This window comes from Zosterops lateralis, assembly GCF_965231275.1.
Source record: "Zosterops lateralis genome assembly, chromosome: 17".
Classification (NCBI taxonomy): domain Eukaryota; kingdom Metazoa; phylum Chordata; class Aves; order Passeriformes; family Zosteropidae; genus Zosterops; species Zosterops lateralis.
Genome location: NC_139777.1, coordinates 399,806 through 414,258, shown reverse-complemented (window position 1 = coordinate 414,258; position 14,453 = coordinate 399,806). Strand labels below are relative to the sequence as shown.

At 45.3% G+C, this 14,453-nt stretch overlaps 1 protein-coding gene across 1 annotated transcript in view; it reads left to right on the top strand.

The window, feature by feature from the left end:
• The window catches only part of ADGRD1 (adhesion G protein-coupled receptor D1), a 113,809-nt gene extending 107,854 nt beyond the window's left edge, over positions 1-5,955 (top strand). The window contains exons 23-26 of the mRNA XM_083873815.1: positions 1,384-1,510; positions 2,650-2,691; positions 4,534-4,626; positions 5,221-5,955. Coding sequence (XP_083729941.1) covers positions 1,384-1,510; positions 2,650-2,691; positions 4,534-4,626; positions 5,221-5,316 — 358 coding nt within the window. The 3' untranslated portion in view covers positions 5,317-5,955. The remainder of the gene's footprint in view (positions 1-1,383; positions 1,511-2,649; positions 2,692-4,533; positions 4,627-5,220) is intronic.
• Positions 5,956-14,453: the final 8,498 nt, after the last annotated feature.

Sequence of the window (14,453 nt, the reverse complement as noted above, 5' to 3'; positions counted from 1 at the left end):
AGCATCCCTGATTCACAAAAATAAACTTGTATGACTTGTTTTAAAACTTATAAAATTCAAATAGGACCTCAAGCTTTAAGAGATTCCTTCATTTTCTGACTGAAAAAAACTCCTTGAAGAATTCAATTGAATTGTGCAGAAATATTCATGGCTGAGCATACAGAGATATGAATCAATACAGAAAAAAAAAAAAAAAAAAAAAAAAAAAAGGCAGAACAGAAAAAAATTTCCAGATGCTTCCTTGTCCCAGAATTCCCCATAAACTTCAGGACACACTTTTATTTGAATATATAATGAAGTGTGTGCTCAGGTCACTGAAATGAACAGGACATCTTGTCTCTAAGTTTAATTAAAAGATTTCTTCATTGGATTGTGCTGTACAGAATTCTGTTTGTTTTGTGTTTGCTGTAATTGCAGGCACTCTCCTGTCAGGCAGCTCAGTGCATTTCCCTGTGTGTGCTTTAATCTCTACCAGGGGCACCAGTAGGACATTCACCTCCCTCAAACAGCTTTTTTCCCTTGCACAGGTCTCCATCTAAACAGAAATCTGATCATGTCTAAAAGCCACAGCTTCAGCAAGCAGGGACTGAGTTCCAGCTCTCACTGCCCCTGTTTCTTTAGTGCCCCTTGGATTCTGTGTCTGTGACTGTACAGAGACTGAACTCTCTGATATTTTAAACACTCAGTTTGATAAATGTGCATGAACCCCACGGGTACAAGAGGAGTCACTGTGTTTGTGGTGCTGAGCTGGGACTGGACTTGCCTTCCTGGCACAGGTTTCAGATGGGGACAGGTCCCTTCCCTGTGCTTTTTGTCCTAAAATTGCTCTCAGCTTGCCAGGGGGAGGATTTGTCCTCTGGGAGCTGGAAATGTGCAAAGGTTCTGTTCCTGCTGGAGCTGGAATTGCTCTGGGCTCCTCAGCAGGGCCTGGAGGGCAGGTGTCCTGCCCTGTGGGCTGGTGAGGGGTTTGGGTGAGGGTTTGGGTGATGCCAGAGTGGACAGAGCAGGGATGTTTGTGGGCTGCCCAGTGCTGTGAGCTGGGTGTGCTCACTGGGTTTTCACTCTTGCTCCCCCCTAACAAACTCCTCTGGAAAGTGAGGACATCACTGCTGATTATTTTTATCACCATCCCTCAGATCTCTCTCCCTGCTCCCTCAGTTACTGGCTCACCATCTGTATTTATCTTATGTGATACCAGTGTTCTGTTATCCCATCTCCACAGATGAAAAAACAATTAAAATCTTGCTCATTAAAAGAATTTCATGGTAAAGGACAGTTCCTCCTGCTGCCTTGCTGCCAGAACATAATCAATAAACTTGGTGTGGAGGCTGAACGTTTCTTTAATGGTCTCACCACAATTTCCTGTTTTCATTTCTCTTCCAGACTAACAGCTAAAGCCGTGGCTGTTCTCTTACCAATCCTGGGGAGCTCGTGGATCTTTGGCATTTTGGCTGTCAATGCCCATGCTTTAGTATTCCAGTATATATTTGCTGTTTTTAATTCACTACAAGTAAGTACCTGGTGGGGAAATTTATGGCTACAGAAGTGCTTCTGAGAGCCAATTAAATGGGTCATTAGTAATGTTTCCACATGTTTATGCTCATTGCATTTTATTCTGTGCTCCTTCCTCTGGCTTTTAAGTCTGTGCTAAGAACAGAGCGCTGGCAATTGCCTGTCTTTGTTTGAACAGAACTTGTACCCCACTCCTCTGTGTTTCCAGTGGCAATAATTAAATAATTGAGACAGCACTGGGCTTCAGAAACGAGCTGAAATTCATTCTTCCAGCACTGTGTGCAGGATTTTTCAGTACAGACACCAGGCCAATGTTTCAGTGCCAATTTGAGGTTCATTACCGGGACTAAATGAAAGCAAACAGGAGTTTGTGGGAAGGATCAGGAGTGGAGCTGTTCCCTGTGCTGCACAGAACTCCTGCTCGCAGGAACCTCATCCTGGCACAGCAATGCAGAACACCAGCCCTGCCCCAGGAGAGTGTGAACACCTGCTTAGCTTTGAGCAGACACTTCAGCAGAGCACAGCCCTGGAGGTGTGATACAGCTCTTGCCCAAACACTGGTTAAAAGAGGAAGGAAAACCAAACTCCTGTAAATCCTTTCTCCTCCTGGGAACAAACAGCACAATGGGTACAGTGAAACAGGGCCCTTGCTGCTGAATACACTGCCAGGAAAATAAAATTATTGTGTGAGGGGAAGGGATGAGACCTTTTCAGCTTGCATTGGACTAAAAGCCCAAAGATAGCAAAATTCTGACATGAACTTTTTCCTAGTGCTAATACCTTGCTTTTCTAATCTGAAAACCCCTGATCTGCTCCAAGAGCTTTTCCCTCTCCTTGGTCTTTGCAACCACAAACAAAAGATTCTCTTGTTGTCATGAAACAGGAATTTCTGCATATTTTCAGCCAGATTTTTCCTTTAGTCCAGCAAAGTTTAGGAGTTTTTTTGACAGGAATAGTTCCAGACAAGCCCCCCAGTAACTGCAGGTTTCTCCACTTTCCCTTGGGACACTCTGGTTTAGGGCACTCGGGTATTTACAGGGCTCCAGCTGCTGTTCTGTACAATCCTGGGGGAAACACGTCACTGGATTTGATTTTTCACAGCCAGACCTCACCCTGCTCCCTTCCTTCTCTTTTCAGGGGTTTTTCATGTTCCTGTTTCACTGTCTCCTGAACTCGGAGGTAAGTACCGAACGGTGTTAACGAATTTGGTGTTATCAAGTTCAAAGAACAAAAGTGTGAAGCAAGAAGAGACTTTCTCCATTATCACTCCTGCTCTGTCACTGATTTCCTTCTGCTTTTAATTAATCCATGACTGTTCCGGCTTTGTGACTTGCAGCGTTTTTACAAATGCTTGACATTTGTTTTAATTAGCATAAGAAAGGTTGGAAACCCAGAACAAAGATAAGAGGAGCAGTTGGAGGGTCGGGAGAGGAGCTGTCCCGGGGCTGAGCAGGCACGGACTGACTGAGAAAATGGTTAAAAAGTGGGAGCAGGACTCACCCGGCTGTCCCTGCTGGGCCCGGGTGCAGCTGCAGCTCCAGGGATGAAAATAAATATTATCCTCAGCCAAACATACTTTTGGATGCTGCTCATGCCGTCCTTAATGGCAAAGCAAACCGAGCAGAAAATATTCCAGGTATTTTTCCTGGTGGGAAGTTGAGGTTTTCAGAGGGGACTGAGGCATCTTTTGGCATTGAGGCTGCATTAGAGCGGCTGGGATAAAGCCAAGACAAGCCTGATGGAAATTTGGCCTGCAGCATCCTCTCCTCCCGTGGCAGAAAATGCTCAGCAGCAAATATTCCTGAAAAGAAATGTTTTTTACACAAACCATTTCAGGCACAGGGGAATGCCCAGGGGGGCCCTGGAGCTCTGGTTCCCCACAGTTCTCTCTCCTGGATATTCATTTTCCTGGAAGTTCCTCTGCCCCAAAACCTGCTGTGCTTCCTGTGCATCAGCACCACTCCAGCTCTTCACAGAGAAATTATTATTTATTAATATTGGCCAGCCTGTTCCATCTCAGAGCGTTCACTGATGTGATCTCTGCCAAAATCTGTTTGGAGAGTCAGGCCCAACTGTGAAACTCTTGATCTCCATTGAAATCAGCTAAAATTAGGCTAAAGGTAGGGAGGAAAAATATTTCTTTATTCTATTCTCCCCCAGGCTTAGAAATCCTCAAGTTTCAAATGTTTTATACCAAACACAAATATTTGAATTGCTCCTATTTTTTCAGGAATCTCACGAGAAATTAAATTCAGAATTGATATCCTCAAAAGGCAGTTTACACACAGCCGATGTGAGCTGTCATTTCTGGAGAGCAGGTCCTGCTGGCTCCATCAGAGGCTGTGCATATCTAAAATACTCCTTTAGCTCAACAGTGGGAATTCTCCGAGAGAATTTCTTTCTGAGGAGTAAAACTCGGATATTGTAAAGAAACATCCAGAGCCCGGGTATAGAAGTGGCTGGGTGAAAAGGGCTTTATTCCCAGCCAGAAATGCACAGGAATTATAAAGAACCACAAGAGAATGGCCGAGATGGGCTGAAAAACTCTCCTTGATCTCCACACCGAACTCTGGTCAGGCATTCCAGCCTTTAACCCCTGACAGTTCTCCCCTCTTGTCTCACCCTCTGTCCCTCCTGCTCTTCACCTCGGTGAGGAACACTGCTCCATCTCCAGGGGTTTTAATCCAGATCCTCAAATGACTCAGTTTACAGCAGGCTGCAGCTGCTTTGTGTCCTGGTGGATAAATCAGGGCAGAGCCCCTGGATGGGCACCTCCTGCTCCAGCCTGGGGCTGCTCCAGCCTGGGGCTGCTCCAGCCTGGGGCTCTGTGTTTACCCAGAAAATGTGAAATCGTCCTGCTGAAATGTCCCCAAAGACAAAGAAAAGCGTAGGGGTGGACCGTTTGTTGTTTAATGGCACAGTGACATTTGTGTGGAGAAAGGGAAGAGGGGAAATGATTGCAGGCTGCACCTGTGAAAATAAACACAACTTTTCCAACTGGATTCACTGTTTTTGCCAAAGGTTAGAGCTGCCTTTAAGCACAAAACCAAGGTCTGGTCCCTCACCAGCAGTTCAACACGCAACATCAACGCGAAGCCCTTCAATTCAGACATTGTAAGTATTGCTCCTTTTCTCCCCCGTTGGATTTGAGTGCTCCACATTAAATTCTGTTGGAGAGAACAGGGCAGGCCCGTGGGTATTTTTAGCACCAAGGTGCAGACAGGTGGAACCAGCGAGTTCATGAAGTTGCAGCTCCAACATCTGTTTTGAAAGCAAAGGACAAAACTGCTTTCTGGGAGACTCTCAAATAAAAGCCACACGGCTTTATGAGCTCTGGCCGTAGTTCAATGGGGCTGTTCCCACCAATGCAGGGGATTCTGCACTCCAGCAGCGTTTTGGCAATGCACTGCTCTGACAGGGCATTCCCACTAAGCCAGCACTGAATATCCTTTTCTAGCTCTGCTCAGCTTGTCTGGAGACAGAAGACATTTGTTTTTATAAAGAAGCAGAGATCTGAAGTGATAGATGTTATTAAGTGATCGTTGCCAATCACCTCAGAACTGTTTAAAAATCCTTTATGGCGTCTGCTCTGCAGGCCCTGGGACAACACTGTAATGTAAATAGATGCTTTCAAGCTTTTATTTCATCCAGGCGAGAGTGGCTTGGCAAAATAAATAAATCGATTTTCTATACCATTTTATTTTCCAGGTGAGTGGGAACAGGCCAGGCACGACCCCCACGAAGCTGCACACCTGGGACAAAAGCACCAACTCAGGGAACCGCATTGATTTATCCGCGGTGTGACAGGAGCAGCCGCTCCTCGGGGAAAACCAAACCGTATTTCAGGGCCCTGACACCGTGTCCACCAGCTTCTCCTCACTGCTAATAACAGTAGAAAACTGGGGGTTTAAATCACTGCCTAATGAATTGGGAATTGCCATGTTTGGGTAAACAGCCCTTTTGCCTTTGGGACTGAAACACGTCGGCTACAGCAACACCTGCAATGAGCAGCACAAACATACACTGGATGGTTTTGTCAGCAACGATGGAAACACTGGGTGTGCAAGAAGGGCTCATTGCTCTCCGAGTCATTCCTGCTCCCAGAACTGAGGGAAAGCAACATACCTCTGAAAAAAAGGATTTTTATGCTCTAAAATGAAACACTTCCCATTGTGATGTTGTGATGAGACTATTCCAGACTTGCTGTGCTCTCTCTGTTTACATGTATTACCTGACAGAATTATCAAAGTGAAGTGGATTCAGAATACTCAGTGTGGTGTTTAATCCAAACGCTGCAAGGAAGGACTCGAGGGAGCAGCAGGTTCCAGGTGCTCCACACGAGGTGGGTGTGGATTAGCAAAGCCAATAAACACCCCAACAGCACCTGTGAGGTGTAAATCTCCTGGCTGTGGCCTGTTCCAGATCCTCCTGCTGCCACCTTCTCATCAGAGGCAGGACTGGCTGTGGTGTCCCGCAGCTCCTCTGCTGCTGCTCTGGCTGTGCTACACTTTGCCACACGAATTATTCCCCCGCTTTGCCTCGGGGTGAAATAACAGCTCTCCGGGGAGAGCGTTTTGCAGACTCACCGTGGCTTTTAGAAATCAAGGCCTGGATCTTTCTCCTGTTCCTGGTCCTTCCCAGACACTGAATTCCTGCCACAAAGATGGAACACACTGATATACTGTGAGGGCAGCCAGCCCACAAATACTCTGTGTATTGTCTCCTGCAGACAGCCTCTAAACAGCTCTCTGCAGTCTCTTTTGTGGTTTTAAACTCTGCTCAGCATTTAGTCGCTTCTGCTTTAGTACTGCTATCAAGTATCTTTAAAGAGGAAAAAACCACTGTCATTTCTCTTCTGACCAGGGCTCAGGAGGTTCTCAGAGAGGGGCCTGGGGCAGGAGGCAGGGCCACCTCAGCTCTGCCAAACCTGCGCCTTCCCGGCGGGATAAAGCGATTTTAACTGTGCTCAGAGCCTGCCCCGGGACTCCCCCAGCCCCCAGAGCACCTTCCCCAGGTGAGGTGCCCTCACAGGGAGGGATCAGCTCCTGGTCCCCCCCTCTCCCTCAGCTCTGCTCTGCAGAGACCACCAGGGAAATTCCCTCTCCTCACCCTCTGGGCTGTCAAACTGGCAGAAAATATTCAAGGCTTCAACCTCATGTTTCACTGAGATGTTTTGTGTTGGGTTTTGTTTTCTTTTTTAACCTTAATTAAATGTTTGTGTCTTCAGCAGCTCAGAGCATTCCTGGTCCCAGTGAATGTGCTGTTGGTTTCCAAGAGAAAAAGTATTTGCAGCCTAATGTGCACAGTGGAAATTTTCTATTTGATAGTAAATTTACCAAAAAGTAAAATGAAAGTAAATTTTTCTTTAGGGAACAGAAAATACCCATCAATTGTGACTGAATTTAGTGAAGTGTTTAATCCAAAAGACATGGAATTGACAGTTTAGAAAAACTCAATGCATTTAATTTCTGTTTGATCCAAATCAAGTTTTGTCCATATTTCCTTTCTGCACTAAAAAACCAAAAATTATCTCTTTCAGTTTGGCCCAATCTTTGCTGCCTTGTCCCTTCCCAGCCACGACCTGTTGGTGTGATCCCAGACTGGGAGCCCAGAGTCCCCCCAGGCTGGTTGAGGTTACAGCCCAAAACATTCCACAGAAATTATTTTAATTGCACCAGATCCGTGCTGGGTTTCTGCAGCTGGAACTGAGCAGAGCTGCACATCACACATACAGGAGATCCACAGGCTTTAATCTTGTGTTTCCTAATGCTGAATAACTCCAATCATTGACAAATAACTCCAAAGAGAGAGTCAGTAAAAGATAAATATGTAGATGGCTGTGTCATCACCTTGGTTTTTGTGTAGGGTTTTCTCCAAGCCTTTTCTGCACTGCTCTGTCCTACAGCTCTGCAAATATATGGGCTTTTCTTGGCCTGAAAATTACTTTTTGTCCCCAAAAGACCCTGTAGACAGAGCCCTTGGAATGTACAGGGATGGAATAGAAGAGTCCTGTGATAACAGTGCTCAGAGTTTGTATTTTGTGCAGAAAATGTATCTAAGCAATTTTTTTATACTGGGGCATATGAGTTCTTTAGGTTTTGATTTGTTTGGTTTGGTTTAGGTTTTTTTACACTGTTACCATGAATATAGATTGAAACCCTCCTTGATCATTTCTCTTCTATCATTGTATTATAGCACAAAGTCCTGTGAATGAACCAGACAACATAGAAAAGCTTTTTTTTTTCCCCTAATCTTAATTTCTAAGAGTACTCTCCTTCTCATTACCTGCATTTCTTCCTGTGCTCTGTTGGTCATTTTGTGACTGCCCAAGGCCCATTTGAGAAAGCCCCAAACAAGTCCAATTACAGCACAAAATGCCATTGGTATAAAGGGCTAAACCAGTTCCTCATCCAGGTGTGCTCTGGGTTAAAACTGCTCCCCAAAACTATGAAAATGTGTTTGGTTTTGTACTCTGGAATGGGACATGAAGTGTTTGTTCTGTGTGGGGGGAGTTTGATGACCCTGTGGGGTCTCTGTGGGTGCAGCTGCTCCACTGGGGCTGAGGCAGTTTGGTCTTGCTCCTGGCCCAGGGGTTTGGAGCACTGGATTTATCACTCTGCACTGGGGATGGGGCTGCTTCTGGTTTTGATAAACTGGTGAAAATCCCCACCAAGTACAAACGTGTTGTGTTGCCATCGATATCCATCCTCTTTGTTTGTTTTTCTTGGTACTGAACGCAGCAAATGTACTGAATAAGAAATGCTCAAATGAATCTTTAAACAATCTCTTCCTGTCCTCAGTCTCTTGAAGCTTGAAAATCTTGCAGTTTATTTATGGGCCTGTATATAGCAGCTATTACAATATTTTTTTTGGGATAGCATCATTTTGTCAACAGTATGAAATCTTAATTGAATGAAATGTGACTTTTAAAAATAGGTAATGTAGCAAGGATTACTTTGCCAGTAAGTAGTAAAATAATTTAGTTTTGTTGTTTTTTCCCCCTCAAATAAATAAGAAATCCTAATTTCCTAAAAGGACTTTGTATTTGTTACAATTACTCTTTTGACACGGGTTGTAAACAAGAGCAGCAGTGAAGGTTCCCTCAGTGCTTTGCTGCAGTTACACCCCAGAGCTCCACTCCTGTCAGGGTGCTGAGGTCGTGTGCAGGAAATATTCCTGTAAAACTTCACACCCAGAGAATTCCTGTCCCGGGCCTCACCAGCAGGAAGAGAACTTTGGGATTCAGCACAGCCAGGGCAGACCAGGGCCGGGTCAGGGGCTGGGGCTGGTTTGGGCTCCAGGGATGGTTCCAGTGCACAGCAGGTCAGGGGTGATGGGTTTATAACTAATACTTCCTGTATGAAAACTTCACTACTCTTGCACTTTTATCTGAATATTATAAATAATAAATAAATCCAGAAATGTCCCATCTCAGTCTGCTCAGGTCCCTCCCAGGGATGCAGCCCTGCAGCTCCTGCCCAAGGTTAGAGCCAGTTGTGGGGTGATTTACAGACTGCCAGCTGCCTCCTCTGTGCTGCACAGGTGTGCAGATGTGGTGGGGTGTGGAAAAATAACTACAGCAATTATATGCTGAAAAATTAAAGATTGGAATTTAGATGAGAAAGGTTTTTCATCCTCTTTCAATAAACATTCCCCTCATATCCTTTAAAATCATGTAGCAAGATGTACATAAAAGAAACCTTTCTTGCTATTTTGTGAACCACAGAGGTTATTAACATTTATCATTCATGACAGAGTAATAAATTTGATCATTTTGGCACTGGCTTACATCATATTTGCCTTTAAAAATATTTTCATTCTATCTGTGTTATGCTTGGCTGACTCGGTGTAGTGTGTCAGGGATAGTTATTGCTATAATTGCCCTTGTTCACACCATTTTCCTTCTCAGTAATCCCATATGTTCTTGGAATTCAGGGGCCATATTTCATCTTGTCAAGGATGATCGCAACACCAAACGTGCCCTGACATCAGCATCTTCCCCAGGTGCTGACACAGGGCAGAGCCCCCGAGCCCAAGGGACGTGTGACTGTCCCTGGGCTCTGCCAGGGATGTGTGTGAGCTGTCCCTGAGCTGTCTCTGCATCTCCTCCAGGGATGTGTGAGCTTTCCCTAAGCTCCTCCAGGGATGTGTGTAACTGTCCCTGAGCTGTCCCAGGGATGTGTGAGCTCTCCTTGCACTCCTCTAGGGATGTGTGAGCTGTCCCTGAGTTCTGCATCCTCCCAGGGATGTGTGAGCTGTCCCTGAGCTGTCCCTGCATCTCCTCCAGGGATGTGTGACTGTCCCTGAGCTGTCCCAGGGATGTGTGAGCTCTCCTTGCACTCCTCCAGGGAGGGAGCTCACTGCAAACTCCCCGGAACACCTTCCTGTGCTGTCCCTGCAGCTCTCACATCACCCACAGCTCATAATAACCAACAACAAAACATTCTGCACAGCAACTCTTAATAACGTCTTCTCATTAGGAAAATGTTTGGTCCTGTGAACATCCAACTGCAGGAAAAACACCATCCCTCCTGTCTGTGCATCAGGGCAGTAATTGAACAAGGAAAGAGCTGATCTTCTCCCATATCAGAGTTTTTCATTTAATAGAGCTATTTTTTTCAGATAACAGCCTCGGTAATGACACCACAAGAAATGCACACTGGGAAGCACAAAACAGCTAAACTCTCCTTTCTTTCTGTGTACTGTAATTTGTGAGACATTGCACCTTCCCAGGGAGAAAGGAAGAACTCCGAGCTGTGGCCCCTTGTTTTCACTGCAGAGATAAACAACATCCTGGTCCTTTACCAATTTGAGACCTAAATTTCTAACCTGACTATTAGCTACAAACAATTTTAATACTTTTTAAACGTTTTCCATTTGAATTGTATTTTTAGTTCATGACCTTTAGAAATAAGCACATTTCAAACTGGCAAATCCCAGTTATCTGTTTGGCAATTAACACTCTTCAAGTGCATCACTACCACTAGGTGCCTCCCACAATCCTTTAAGAACAATTTTATTTTTTGTCACTTGTGTAGTCGTTCCCCTGACTTCCCTGTTCCACCTATCTGGCAATATCTATTCAAGTGAAACCAGAACAGATGTCACAAAATACAGACAATTGCCTCCTACATGGTCTACAGGTACTGCTGCTTTTGCAGGATTCATTTTTGGGATTGGCATAGGGAGGGGGTTTTGTTACCTCCACTTCTACCTTCTGCTTTCTCTCCCTACAGATGGTGGGTTTTATAAAATGAAAGTAATTGCAAGTGAAGCTGTGTTTGTCTGGGATGTGAAAGGCAGCTGGGCTCCGTTCCTGGCAATCAAAAATGTTCACAGGTCCTGCTCCCCTCTTCATTCTGTTAAGCTGATTACTTCCCTTCCCATAAATACCTCCCCAGCTCATTTAACTGCTCAGGCATTTCTTACTGGTCTTGCCAGAACTTACATCAGATACTGTAAATGTCCCTTTCTGCAATCTGCATTTTCCTTTTCTCCTTTAGCCTGGGCCCAGGACACTGCTCTGCCTGCCTGGGGCTGAGCTTCTGTGAAAAACAGAAATTTGTGGCTGTCCACAAAGCCAGGGGGGTAAGAGGTGTGTTTGTAAACACTCAGGTACAGAAATCACCCTTGGCCAAGAGTTTTTGTCCAAACATCCTCTCCAGAGACTCTGTGAAGGGGATCCTGAAGTGCTGTGAATGAGCATCAATTAAATCCCGGGGCTGGGGGCACCTGAGGGGTGTCCTGGCTGATTTCTGCAGCAGCCAAACCCCACCCCAGTCCCTCCTGAGGGCCCTGACCCAACCCCAGCTGCTCTTTCCTTCTGGGCTCCTGTTCTGAGAACCTCCTGCTTCCTCCTGGGCTGGAGGGGTTGGGCTGGCAGCTGCTGGCTGGGCACCCCTCCTGCTGCCCCTCTCCTCCTCTGCTCTGAGCTTGGCACGTCAGGGATTCCCAGGTTTCCACAGAAGGTGTTTATCCCATCTGGGCAGAACAAGGGCACAAACCCAGAAGTGTCTGCTTTCAATTTCTAACAATAAGTAATAATAATTATTATTTGCCCCTCAGGTGAAGCCAGTCCCCTGCTCTCAGCACTGTGCAATGGGCCCAGGCAGGGGAAGGTGAAAGATTCCCAAAAATGAGGATTAATGAGGTTATTTCTCCACTCCAAGCCCAGCAGTGCTGTGGCCTTGGCCAGGCCCTGTTGTCCCCCTGACTCAAGGCAGGCTTGGCTGGGATGTTTTTGCCACTGCTCTCCAAGTTAATTTCTCTGCTACCTCATAACCTGCAAGGGCGCAGCAATTCACGGATTTACCTGAAGCAGGACCCAGTTGATCCTGGAATTCCTCCCATCTGGACAAGCCCTGCCTCAGAGCTGTAATCTGCTGTATTTCCATCAGCCACAGCCCATTCCCAGCCAGGGGAGCCTTGCTCCCACAGCAGGTCAGCAGTCTCCATGGAAACCCAAACTGGAGGCAGCACTTAAAATGGATTTTCTTATTAATAATTTCATTGGCATTCTAGAGAAATAAAGGGGCCTTTGCTGGGGCTGTGTCAGGGCTCCAGAACAGCAGCTGTGAACTGAGAGTTTGCCCAGGGCAGCCCCTCTGGACCCCTCTGCTCGCACCCCCCATTTCCTGTCCTCTGCCCCCAGAACAGGGAATTCAGTTCAGGGCTCAAGCCCCAGTGACAGACACCACAGGAGTGTCTGGATGAGGGATGAGCAAACCCTGGTGCATCCCAGCCCAAAGTTCATTCACTTCTCTGCAGCAGCTGAAGGCATCAGGAGAGTCAAAGGCAGAACAGAAAACTGAGCCCTGAGCTGTGCAAAGTATTCTCCTGAGCAGTTTTGTGTGCAGTATTGACAGTGTTTACACACTATTATTATTATAGATACCAATAACACTCTGACAGCAAAAGTTTTGGTACTAACAGCAGTAAACTTTGGATCAGGCCTTGACCCACACCAGTATTACCAGAAAAAGCCAATTTTCAATAAAGAAAGGAAAGACAACACTTTAAAACAAGTCAATATAGTAGCCAGAAGTGAAGAAGATAAAGGGCTTTTGTTCTGTCTTCTCTATAGGGTATGAATAGTTATCAAATCTATTTTGAAACATCATAAAATTCAGAACAAAATAAAAAAAATCCTCACAATTTACCAGATATTATATTATTTAGTGTTCCTGGAAAAAGATACTCCTGGTTTATGATCCAAATTCCAGATAAGAACTGGCAGCAAAGCAAATAGAAGAAAAGTTATTTTATATAAGGGATGTGGCAGAAAAAGCACGTGTCTGTTATCTCACCCAGAGCAGCCCAGCTCTCTGTCAGAAAAGGCAACATTTATGATCAGCCTCATGAGGAAAAGCAGATAAAAGAAAAAAAAGAAAAAATGAAAGGTGGCTGGGGGGAAAGGAAGATTTTCCCTCCCTTCTATCTGAAGGCCAGGACTTTTCATTTTCTGGTTTGCTCAGGAGCTGAGGAGGTTTCCCCTCCCTCTGTCCCATCCTGCTGCCTGCGGAGGATGGACCCTCTGAGCCCTGTGGTGATAAAAGAGACCCCAGACCCCAAACCCAGCACGAGCCTGGGGCAGGATGGACCCTCTGAGCCCTGTGATGATAAAAGAGACCCCAGACCCCAAACCCAGCACCCAGCCTGGGGCAGCAGCACCTGAACCTGCAGGGATGAGCCCAGGGCAGTGCCAGGCCAGCACTGGGGCTACAACAGAACAGAATCCTCTGCATAAAATGGGAATTTGCCTTTGGCTGGAAGTGTGAGTGCACCACAAAGTCTTGTGTATCTTTTGCTCTTCTGTAAGTCACCCTACTCAGGCCAAAACTCATTTTGTGCCCATCACTCGTTTTCAGGTGAGACCAAACTGTTCATGGACTCAAATTACAGAAAAACACCACAGAGGCAACAGTTGCCTTTTGTTCTGCTCTAGATAAAGAAATTCTGTGAGACAAATGGGCTGTAACAACTGTAATGTTTGGCATTATTACACTGGCTCCCTTTTTTCGCTATTAAATGTATTCCTGATAAACTTGCAACAATTTTATGATCTTCTAATTACTGCCAGCTACAACACAGTAGAAGTTTCCGTCAGAATTTACCCCCTTGGGATATTTGTTGCAGATTGAACCCTTTTCCTTGGAGTTAAGAATAATTAAAGACTCCCATCCAGCTGAACAGAAATGAGTCATATCCACTGCTGTCAGAGCCTGTCTGAGCAGTGATTGGTGACCCACCATCCTTCTGCTCCTCATTCAGGCAGAAATCATTAGAAAAGATTTAATCCAGAAAGAATAATGAACTTGATAGGAGCTGGCCCGACAAATGAGGAAAAATCACTTGACTTCTGTTAAAAGATGCTGGATTTTTTGTGTTAGGCCCTGCATTTTTTACTGAGTTAATGTAACCTCAGTTGTCTGTTCCAGCTGAACTCCTGTTTCCCAGCTATAAGTCAAATTCTACGTCAGATGCCACCCTGCCACTCTTTAGATTTCTGTGTGCACACAGATATGTATCAGTATGTCCCACACCTTAACATGATCTGAAAATCGGAGCTCTTTTGGCCACCTCACATTTCCATTACTTTTAATTTTCTTGTCTCACTCATCTACCAGTCAAACAGAGGATGGTGAAGCAGAAAAACACAAGTTGCCATCAGGCTGTCATCATTTGGTACTGACTGTTCACAGGACAGGAAATTTCAGGATTGAGATTTCTCTCACAGGAAGGCTACAGACATTTTGGATAAATATCATCATTGACATATTCAAAGATAAAAATATTATAATCAATCATATGCTACAAGTCATGCAAACAACTGAATACCATTTTAGTAGATAAACCCTCCAATCTGAAGCCTAAAGGAGTAAATTTGTGGGAAGACTTCCAAGCATTTCAGTGGGGTTTATTCAGGTCTTATCCTGGGACTG